The 11802-nt window shown below is 38.3% G+C and overlaps 1 protein-coding gene across 5 annotated transcripts in view; it reads left to right on the top strand.

Annotated features, from left to right (window-relative positions):
• Positions 1 to 11802, top strand: part of Lypla1 (lysophospholipase 1) — a 53749-nt gene that overhangs the window by 4067 nt on the left and 37880 nt on the right. Inside the window, exon 3 of one of the 5 annotated variants that reach the window (XM_087185590.1) lies at positions 2502 to 2556. The exons of the other annotated variants lie outside the window; for them this stretch is intronic. Within the exon in view, the coding sequence (XP_087041716.1) occupies positions 2555 to 2556 (2 nt within the window). The 5' untranslated portion in view covers positions 2502 to 2554. The remainder of the gene's footprint in view (positions 1 to 2501; positions 2557 to 11802) is intronic. 5 annotated transcript variants of the gene reach the window in all.

Consider the following 11802-nt stretch of genomic DNA (forward strand, 5'->3'; position numbering starts at 1 on the left):
TGTATTTTTCATTTAAAAGTTTTAAATCAGTACAGACTCTTGGGTCTGAGCACTACAGTCTTGTTGAATCTTTCATTTATTTTGATGCTCGAATTATCTTTTACTTGACCAGTGGGGATACCTTCAGGCTGGCTTTTATGTCTTTTGGATATATTCTCATCATTTCTGGAGGACTTAATTGCTGGTCCAAAAAGTTGTCCATGGTGCCCCCCCCATCATATATTTTTCCTTCTCAAATCCTGGACTCAGTCATTTTTCTAAGATCCCTAGTTTCTTTCTTTTTTTTTTTTTTGGTACCGGGGATCAAACTCGGGTCCTTGCACTTGCACAGCAGGCGGCAAAAACACTGAGCTAAATCCCCAGCCCTCTAGTTTCTTTTAGTAGAGAATGATATTTAGGAACCACAATCTGGGTGCTATGTGTGGTCATTGCTTCAGTTGTTTCTTCTAAGCCCTTTCAATGGATAGATCAAGGAATATGTCTACATATTTATATTTCTAGTGCTTTTGACATTTATAAATTTTTTTTTTTTGACATTTATAAATATTAATCTTTGAGCTCAGGGGCTGGGGATTTAGCTCAGTGGTTTCACCGCCTGCTGCGCAGGCACAAGGACCCGAGTTCGACCCAGTACCAAAAAAAATCTTTGAGTTCAAAGGATTTTATTGTAGCCTTCCCGCTTTTCATATCTGTAGTTCATGGGGAGTACGGCTCTTACTCTAGCACTTCTGGCCAATAATGCAGCTCTGGTATTCCCCTTCTCCAGCTGTACCACCCCACAGATATCCTTCCTACATAGGGACCCTTCCTACCAGCTTCTGAATGTGACATCTGAATACTTAGTTTCAGATTAAGGGGACTGGGGGAGGAGTAAAGGTCAGGTGTAAAGCCTAGTCCTCTTCATGCAGCAGCAGCACCACCACCACCCACATACCCCATTCCTCGCTGTGTTCTAGGAACTGCTGGTCTGTGTTACTGCTCTCTGAGATTTACTAGGCCAAGGAGATTGTAAAAGCATAGAAAAGAATTTTTTTTTTTTTTGGTGCGGGGGATCGAACTCGGGTCCTTCTGCTTGCGCAGCAGGTGGCAAAACCACTGCGCTAAATCCCTGGCCCTAGAGAAGAATTTTTGAAGTTAAAAATTGGTTGAGTTAGATTTTACTGAGAGGTCAAACAAGGTGGGACTGAAAATAATAATAGAATTGGTAACATGGATGTTGTGTGACCTTAAATAAGTTTGCTAGTCATTCTGAAATCAAGAGCCAATAGAATTATAGAATGTGATTTGGAGATCCTTTACACAAGATGAAAAAATCACCTACCTTAAGCAAAAAGTGGAATTAGTGGACAAAGATATCTCACTAGTACATAAAGTCCATGAAGGCAAATTCATTAAAAATATTTATGGAGATAAAATTCACATAATAATAATAATAATAATAATATAAAATTCATCTGAACACAGGGAATTTAGTTGTGGCTGGTGAATTTGGTACCCAGTATCTCCAGAGTTAGAACAATGTGAGATGTGTAGTAGCAGTATTTGTTGGAAAATGAGTGAGTAAATGGCAAGACATACAAAGAGCATCAGTCACCAAGTTGTTTAATTTCCTAGGGCTGCCATAACAAATGATCACAAACTATAAGGTTTAAAATAGCAGAAGTTTATTCTCACAGTTAAATAGGTCAGAAGTCCAAAATCAAGATGCCCACAAGGCTGCATACATTCCCTCTGAGGCTTTCCTTGCTTGCAGTTTCTTTTTTTTTTTTTTTTTCCCATTAAGTTTATTGGTACATTTTAGGTATAAAATACAGTTACATTCATCACTGGGATCTTCTACCATTACATGAGTTTCTTGGCTCTTATTTTTTTCCCCTTCACCTGCCCACCCTTCATCCCCTCCACCCTTCCCTATTTGCAAAGACTTTGTTTCCATTTTTTTCCTTTTCTCATATTTTTTCTTTTCCCTTTTTTCCTTTCCCCTACCCCTCCCAATTCCCCTGCTTGCAGTTTCTGATAGCCCCTGGTGTTCTGTGGTTGATGCTGCATTCTGTGCCTTCAGTCTCTACTTCCATCTTCATCTACCCTTCTGTTATCTGTGTTCTTGTTACGTGCTCAGAAGGCAGGCAGACCAAGGAAGAGAGTGGCACTGAGAGAATTGAAAGGAAAGGCAGATTTATTCTTGGGTTCAGTGGAAGTCACCTTCCAGAGCCTGAGCCCTGATTATAAGTTTCTTTCCACTTTTATATGGCTCTTTAGGCAGGGTGGGAACAAGCAGAATTTTACAGAACCCAGCTTAGAACAGGGATAGGGAGGTACAGGCACATGTTGCGTTTGCAGATTATCTTTAATTCCTAGGGAGGTAGAGGCAGGTGTTGTTTCAGCAGTTCATCTTTTGGGCACAGTGAGCTTCATGGGTTTAGCAAAAGGGGCAAGTCTTGAGACTGTTAGTCTCTGCCTTATCTTCTGTTGTTTTTCTTTTTTTTCCATTTCATTCTCAGCTTAACAGTATGAGGACACCAGTTACTGGATTCTAAGCTCACCCTAATTCAGCATGTATGTATGTATGTATGTACGGATGTAAAAATTTTAAATCACTACAGACTCTTGGGTTCTTGTTTAGTAGATCCTTAGTTAAATCTTCAAAGATCCTGTTTCCAAATAAGGTCACATTCTGGTTCCAGGTGGACATAAATTTGTCAGGGTGGGTTGGATATTAGCCAAGTACATAAAGTTTTTCTCACTGCCTTTCCCTGGTTTCTTGCCTTAGTATATTTGCATAGTTTTTCTGATGTTACATTTTGTCACTCAAAAGTGAACTGACTCATCTCTGACTTTCTGTCACCCCATGTTCTGGTGATCATTTAAGAATCCAACCCATCCTGGGTCATTTTGCTCTTGGCCAGTTAATTGGAAAGACTGATGAGGATTTATAGGAATATTTCATATGAATAATGTGCTACAGGGATAGAAATGAGAATGGGCATTTCTTGTTCAAATGTGGACAGAATCACCCCTGTTAACAGAAGAGAGTGAACATAATGGAAATAGTGCATCAGTTATTCTGCAGGCTTTTCTGAAAGAACATAATTGCGAAACAGATTGAATTTGTAGTATTTGAGTTTTGCCCTAGGGCCTAGCCTCTTTACACTTTAATAAGCCTTGCACATCCATGTCTGTTATGCTTTCCTTTTCATTTTTTGAATAATAAAATGAAATGCATTCTGATTAATCTAAGTTTCTGAATATTAGTTTTGACTTATTTGAAGCTTTGTAAAATTCTTATATATTAAGGTTTTTCAGTTGACCTTGAAATTATCAAAAGGACTGAATGAACACAAGTTAGTCATATTAATACTTTTGTATTAATATGGCTGCAGTCAAAAATTTTGAAAACCTATGAGGACCTTTGAAATCATCTAGTACAGGTAGGTCAGGGTATGGATGGGAAAACTGAGGACTAGAGAGTCATTGATTCTTGTGAGTTGTCATACATCAGAGTCATCTTAGAGACTTCATCATTGGGCCTGATCTGGCTGTTAATCTATCTTTATGATAATCAACTTGATAGGGACTTATAAGATAAATGAATCTGGCAAAAAAAAATTTTAAAGGGTGGAGGGGAAGGCAAAAAAAGAATTGAGATGTGTTACATATATGTACCAATTCTCCGCAGTGAATGTAATCATTATGTGCTGTAAACAGGTACTAAAAAATTTAAAAATAGACTTCATCATTGGGCCCCATTACCAGAGTTTGTGATTTAGTAGGTCTGGAATGGACTCTGGAATTTACATTTGTAACAAGTTCCTGGTCCAGGGAATCACACTTTTGAGAAACAACTAGACTGAGTGAGCTGTCTGAGGCTGTATTTCCAGATAATGGCCGAGTTGAGACTAGAACCCAGAATTCCTATTTTTTTTCTCATATGATTCTTAACTATTTCTTGTGTAGAACAAAGTTGGGTGATTTAGTTCTGGCCTGTCACTATTTGTTATTATTTATTGAGGTGTAATTTGCATACTGTAAAATTCTATTTTATTTTATTTTTTGTGGTACTAGAGATTGAACCTAAGGCTTTGTATATGTTAGCCAGTGCTTCACCATTAAGCACTTGCTTAGTCCCTCCCTTCTTTTTTTAATGGTGGCAAAGTTTCGCATTTATTAAAGGTAGGAAAAAATAGGCTCTGCAGAATGAGTTTGGACCAAGTAAAAGTAGGAAAAAAGGGAGAAAAACTTTTTAAAAATACACCCTATAGGAGAGGGTGGGCTATCATGAAAAGAATAGCAAATGCTTAATGGTGACTTTGATCACAAAAAAAACTGACTCATATCCACAGGGTGACTGAAAATGGGAAAGAGAAGAAAGAAAAGGAGAGAGAAAACAAACAAAAAACCTGGTTTACCTGATGCTTTCCTGCCTGGCTAAGCCATATATGTTACTGGGCTTTCGGTGCTGGAGTCTCCTAGAGGTGATTTCTAGGTTCTTTCTGCCCCAAAGAATTGAACAGAACAAGCATAAATGGTGGCAGAATTTCATATTTATTAAAGGTAGGAAAAGTGGGCTCTGCAGAGCAAGTTTGGGCCAAGTAAAAGGAAAAAGGGAAAATAAAGATATCCCTACAGTTGTCTTGAAGAGACACAAGAGCCCCCTCTTGTATTTTTTTAAGACAGGTCTTACTAACTCCCAGGCTGGCCTCAAATTTGTAATCTTCCTGCCTCAGGCTACTGAATAGCTGGAATTACAGGTTTTTGTCACTGTGCTTGGCTAACTTGAAAAAAAAATTTTTCCCCAGTACTAGGAATTGAGCCCAGGTCCTCATGCATGGTAGGCAAGCACTCTGCCAGTAAGCTACAGCCCCAGTATTTTTTTCCTTGTCTTTAGTTTCTTTAAATTTTGTGACAGTCTTGCTGAGTTGCCCAGGCTTCAAATTTGTCGCCTCTTTGCCTCAGCCTCCTCAGTAGCTAGGATTACAAACATGTGCTACCATGCCCAAAATTCCCCCTTAAAGTGTACAATTCAGAAATTTTTAGTATACTGTACAAAGTGGCACAACCATCACCACTACCTTAATGCCAGAATATTTTTAGCATTCTAAAAAAGAAACTCCGTACTCATTAGCCTTACTACTTACTCTCCTCTCTGGCAACAACTAATCTCTTTTCTGTTTCCATGACTATATATTATAAATGGGATCAGATAATATTTGATCTTTTACATCTAGCTTTTTTCACTTAGCATACATACTTTTTTTTTTTAGTTCATCTGTGTTTTAACATATGTAGGTATTTCATTCCTTTTATGACTTTTCATTGTATGGATATACCACATTTTAAAAAATTGAGAGCTGATTTTAGTGTTACACACCTGTAATCCCAGCTGCTGAAGAAATTGAAACAGGAGGATCACAAGTTTGAGGCCACCCTGGGTGATGTAGGTGATAACGTATCTCAAAAAAAAAAAAAAAAAAAAAAAACAAGACTGAGGGTATAGCTCAGTAGTAGAGTGCTTCCCTCTCATGTGCAAGCCCCTGGATTCTGGCTCATTACAGGTTAAAAAAAATTGATGATTATTTGGATTGTTTCCACTTTGGGGCTATTATGAACAATACTACTATAAACATTCATATTCAAGATTTTGCATGGCCCTGGGGATTTAGTTTTCTAAGGTAAATAGCAGGATCAGTGATAACTCTGTATAACCTTTTGATGATTTTCTCAGTGGCTATACTATTGTAATTTCTACCAGCAGTGTAGGAAGGTTCTGATTCCTCCCCACCCTCATTAACCTTGTCTTTTCAGTTTTAACCATCTAATTGAGTTTAAGCTTGAATCTCATTGTAGTTTTGATCCACATTTTCTTTTTTGATTCACATTTTCTAATGGCTAGTGATATTGAGCAACTTTTCATAGGCTTCTTGGCTATTTGTATATTACTTTTGGAGAAATATCTATTCAGATCCTTTGCCCACTTTTCAAATTGAGTTGTCTTTTTATTTTATTTTTTAATTTTTATTTGTTTTTTGGTACCAGGGATCGAACTCAGGACCTTGCACTTGCGAGGCAGGCACTGGAATCACTGACCTAAATCCCTGGCCCTGAGTTGTCTTTTTATTGTTGATTTTGAGAGGTTTTTTTGTTTTATTTTTTGCCTTCCTGTGGCTTGGACCTAGGGTCTTGAGCATGCCAGGCAAGTTCTCTACCACTGAGCCACGTCTCTAGCCTGAGCATTCTTTATTCTGAAGTACTAACAGATGTATTACTTTTAATTATTGTCTTTCATTCTATGGGCTGTTTACCCTCTTGATAATGCCTTGTTTTTGTTTTTTGTTTTCCAGTACTGGGGATTGAATTTGGGGCCTTGCGCTTGCAAGCCAGGCACAGCACCAGTGAGCTAAATCCCCAGCCCTTGATAATGTCTTTTGAAGCACAATAGTTTTCTAGTTTTCAATCTTGATGAGTTCAGTTTGTCTTTTTTTTGTTGTTTTTTTTTTTAGTTGTTTGTGCTCTTCGTGTTATATCTAGAAATCATTCCCCAATCTAAGGTCATGAGTTTTTACACCTTTTTCTTTTTAAATGTTTTATAAGTTTAGCTCTTACAGTTAGGTTTTTAGTTTTGAAGTACTCTTTACCCATGGTGTAAGAGACCAGCTCCGTTCTTTTGTGAGTATGCAGTTGTTTCAGCTATGTTTGTAGAAGAGACTCCCACCTCCACCTCTGTGGTGCAGGGATCAAACTTAGGGCCTCCTGAACGCTGGGCAAGCAGTTTACCACTGTGTTATACCTGTAGCCCCCAAAAGACTATTTTTTTCCTGTTGAATTGTCTTAGATCCTTTGTTAAACATCATTTGATCATTAATGTAATAAACCCGCACTATTCTGTGTGTGTGTGTGTCCTGGGGCGGGAGGGATTGGCCTTTATCTTATACCTTCTATATAAATCCTTTCTTTTTCTCTTCCTCCTCTGCCACCTCTTCCTTAGGGCTTCTCTATAGATCCTTCATTTCTTTCTTTTTTTCCTCCTCCCTCTCCTCCCCTCTTCTGACTCTTCTTCCTTGAACCCATAGCCTCACACGTGATAAGCGGGCACTCTGAATGAGTTGTACCCTCAGCTCTACTCTTCCAGATTTTGACATTCTTCATTACTTGTTTATAGTGCTTATATTTTTATTTGTAGGGTGATATATTTATTTGTTTGTTTTTTTGGTATCAGGGATCAAACTCAGGTTCTTGTGCTTGCATAGAAGGCAGCGAAACCACTGAGCTAAATCCCCAGCCCTATAGGGTGATGTATTTTTATTTTGTTTCTCCTACCAGATTGTAGATCCACTGAAAACAATCTGTATTTTGATCTTTATGTTTCTTGCATATAGAATGTTTTAAAAATTTGTCTTCTAGTTTTATTTTATCTCATTTTAAATTTTTATTTATTTATTTATTTATTTGGTACGGGGGATCAAACTCAGGACCTTGCACTTTCGAGGCAGGTGGTGGAACCACTGAGCTAAATCCCCGGTTCTTCTTCTTCTTATTATTTTTTTGCTACCAGGGATCGAACTTTGGACCTTGCACTTGCAAGGCAGGCGCCAGAACCACTGAGCTAAATCCCAGGCCCTACTTATTTTTATTTTTTTGGTACCAGGGATCAAACTCAGGACTTTTTTTTTTGGTCCTGGGGATCGAACTCGGGACCTTCCGCTTGTGAGGCAGGCGGTGGAACCACTGAGCTAGATCCCCGGCCCCAAACTCAGGACTTTGCACTTGAGAGGCAAGTACAGCGCCACTGAGCTAAATCCCCAGCCCTTCTAGTTTTATTTTTAATATATTTTCTCATTTAAAAAGAGTGTTTCCTTTGGCTCTTCCGTTGGGCTAGAGTTTTAGGCTAAAGATACGGAGAGAGGTGGTTTATATGGTTAAAACATTTTCTTTTTTTTTGAGACAGCCTGTAGTTCAGCCTGGCCTTAAACTCACTATGTGGCACAGGCTGGCCTCGAACTCATGGAAATCCTCCTGCCTCAGCCTCATGAGTGCCGGGATGACAGGCATGTGCCACCATGCCTGGCAAAACAAATTAAGAGTAGCAGTGTAGCCAGGCGTGGTGGCACATGCCTGAAATCCCGGCACTCATGAGGCTGAGGCAGGAGGATGGGTTGAGTTCAGGACCCTCTCCAAAAAAAAGAAATAAAAGAAAAGAAATGAGTAATTAATTTAATAATTTTAGAATTGCAGTTTGGGACACAAATAGTAACAGAATCATGAATAGCCAATCATGAAATACTGCTATAATTGTCCAGGTGTTTGAGTTGAATAATTGAAAGACAACATTAGCGTCTTATCCCAAGAAGGGCTAAGAACTAGTGAGTAAACCAAAAGGCCATTGAACTGCAGAGTATATATCAGTGGTGGCACATCTATGGCACTCTAAAAGGTTCACCATTACTGGCTCTTCATACTACCAGAATGGACTTCAGCTTTTTTAGTCTTGGTCGGATGTATATGTGCATATCTGAGACCTACAAAAGGCCATGAGAATTTAAAAAGCTGGCAGTGTAGAGCTTTTTGGTATAGAGAAAATGGCCAGAGTTTCATGGGTTAAGAACAATTCTAAAATTAACTTTAAATTTGCAATCTTACCTTATTTTGTTTTTCTAGTCATCATGGATTTAAGTTGCTGCTTCTCTATAAATTTCTTTTTGTTAGTTTGCGGTTTATGCAGTTTACAATCATCTTGAGGAGTGGTTACTTGTAGATATGACAACTTGTTCCTTTTTTTTATTCCCTTTTCCTTCTCTCCCCCTCCCTCCCTCCTCTTCCAATTCCCCTAACCCATTTTTCATTCTTATTGATATTATTAATCATAGCTCATGTTATAGCATATAATGTAACATTGAGTTTATTAGTTTCCTGTACATGCTATATCTTTATTCTACTTATTTCTCTTTCCCCTCCTTCTCACCCTTTGCCCTTGTCCCCTTGTACCACTTCTCTATTGCAAGAGAGCCATCTCCTTGTCCCCTTCTGTCCATCCTTATTATACTCATTGCTTGTATTTTGCCTTACTCAAGTGAGAGATAACCATATGGTGTTTAAGGTTGTGTGTCTGGTTTATTTTATTCAACATTATATTTTCCAGGTGCATCCATTTTCCTACAAATGTCTCCAACTTGTCTTTTTTTTGATACTAGGGATCGAACTTGGGACCTTGTGCTTGCGAGGCAGGTGGTAGAATCACTGAGCTAAATCCCTGGCCCTGTCATTCTTTATAGATAGCCGAGTAGTATTCCATTATACAGTATATAAATAGCACATTTTCTTTATCCAGTCATTTGTTGATGGGTACATAGGCTGCTTCCAGGATTTAGCTATTGCAAATTGTGCTGCTATTCTATAAACTTTATAAAGTGCCTTTACTATAAGTTATAAAGGAATAAGGCTGTCAGCTACCCTAGCAGCCATGTTAAATGTTGTAATTATATGTGGTAATGTTTTGAGGAACATAATTGAATATATATTCCATTTGAACTGTAATAAATAGGTGAAAAATTGTTTTATAAATGTGGTTTTTAGTTGCTGTGCATTCCCAGAGCTGTAATTAGCTAAAATAATACTGTGATGTTTAGGGCTTAGTTATCCCTGAGGTCATTAACACAAATCCTGAAATAGAAAATTCACTAATGATACAATTAGAAATTGAAAAAATAGAAGCTAAGACAGCATATACAAAGTAAGCATTGACAGTGACCATGGAAAAAACATTTTATAATGTGGCTATATATTTTTAAGAAATTTTAAGTACTGCTTAGATCACTTTGTTGAGAAGGACTCTACATGTTAATGCTCTGAGGCAAAGAGTGCCTAGACTATTTGATAATTTCTGGTCTAGGTCCATGATCTGGGAGTGGTGGCCCATATGTCAGGTGTTTATTATTGCTGCATAATGTTGCTTAATGTACCCATTAAAATATACCATATCTTTTTTTTTTTTGTACCGAGGATCGAACTGGGTCCTAGCACTTGCACAGCAGGCAGCGAAACCACTGAGCTAAATCCCTGGCTACCCATTAAAATATAAACACACTTGTCTGCAGTGCTAACTCCAAACTAATGTGAAATATTCTTTCTTTGTTTTTGGTTGTTTGGTTTTGATAGACAGGGTCTTGCTGTGTAGTTCAGACTGGCCTTGAATTCACTTTGTAGCCCAGGCTGGCCTTGAACTTGCAGCAATCCTCCTGCCTCAGCCTCCCAAGTGCTGGGACCACAGGTGTGTACCGCCGCGCCTGGCTTTTGAAATATTATTTTTAATTCTACTCAGAATGTTAGACAGAAAACTTAGTGATCATTAACACCAACCAATGAATAATTGAATAATACGTCATAGCCACATGACTAGCTTTAATAAATTGAAGTATAAAACATAAAAAAGCAAAGAGGTTGTTTTAACATTAATCCATAATATGTACTTGAATTATTTAACAGCACAAACTACATTGCTCTTAGCATAGATGAAGGTGATTTTATCTGTAGAATCTTTTTTTTTTTCAGGTATGCAATAAATACAAGTTTAATAGTGTAGATCAACAGGGGAAAAGAAATAAGCAGCAGCCAGTATTTGATTTTCATCCTTATCACTTTTTCTAGGGTCCCTCTAACTTGATGTAAACTTACAATTTTCAAGGAAATTCCTATTCCACTCCCATTTTATCATAAATAAATTGAATAGTTTTTCTTTTCTTTTTTTGGTACCTGGGATGGAACTCCTGTCCTTGCGCTTGCACAGCAGACGGGAAACCACTGAGCTAAATCCCTGGCCCGAATTGAACAGTTTTTCTGTTTGTATGATAAAACAGGAAAGACTCTTACATTTGAATGAAAAAGGCACTCTGTGTGTGATCAGTGTCACACAAAATCACATTCCCATCAGAAAACAAACATCAGCATCACAAAACTAAAAATACATAGGAGATCAATACCATTCAATAAATATGCAAGTTACTTCAGTCTCCCCCAAAAAGGACCAATACTTCAAAAAACCATAAAGAAAACCCCTGTCCAGAAGTGGGAGGGGTAGGGTAAAGGAAAAAAGGGAAAAGAAAAAATATGAGATAAGGAAAAAAATGGAAACAAAGTCTTTGCAAATAGGGAAGGGTGGAGGGGGTGAAGGGAGGGCAGGGGAAGGGGAAAAAAATAAGAGCCAAGATATATCATGTAAAGGTACAAGATCCCAATGATGAATGTAACTATTTTATACCGAAAATGTACCAATAAATTTAATGGGGAAAAAAAAAAGAAAACCCCTGTCCATTTCCAAGTAACCCAAGTAGAAGAGACAGCAAGGTGCTATGCATGCCATTTTACCCCTCCCCTGGCCCTTCACTATTTAGAAAACTGCCTGCTCTCCACAGAGACTGAAAATGGGCCTCATTTCTTCTCGGAGGAGAACAAATTCACTGACACCTTTGGGCAATATCCCGTTTCTCAGGAACCCTGGCTCTATGCCTAGTTCTGCTTCCAAAGCCTCTTCATATAGTTCTGGGTGAGACTTGGGATCTGTTCCATTAAGATGGGCCATATGAACTAGGAGTTTCATCTTGCTGGTTTCAGCGTGGGCCCTTGGACCCCACAGGAACTCATAGCGAGCCGGATCACTGTTAGGAATCTGCCAGTACATCAGGTACTCTTCCTGTACTAAATCCTCAGTGATGAATTTCCAGGCTTCCTCAAAATGAATATGCTCAGACTGAGCTAACATGTCCCATGTTTTCTCTTTTTCAGTTAGGTCCTCCTCACTGATAACGGTTGCCC

The sequence above is a fragment of the Heterocephalus glaber genome, unplaced genomic scaffold (assembly GCF_053883595.1).
Source record: "Heterocephalus glaber isolate CG9 unplaced genomic scaffold, H.glaber_assembly_v1.0 deba00000281, whole genome shotgun sequence".
NCBI classification, from domain to species: Eukaryota; Metazoa; Chordata; class Mammalia; order Rodentia; family Bathyergidae; genus Heterocephalus; species Heterocephalus glaber.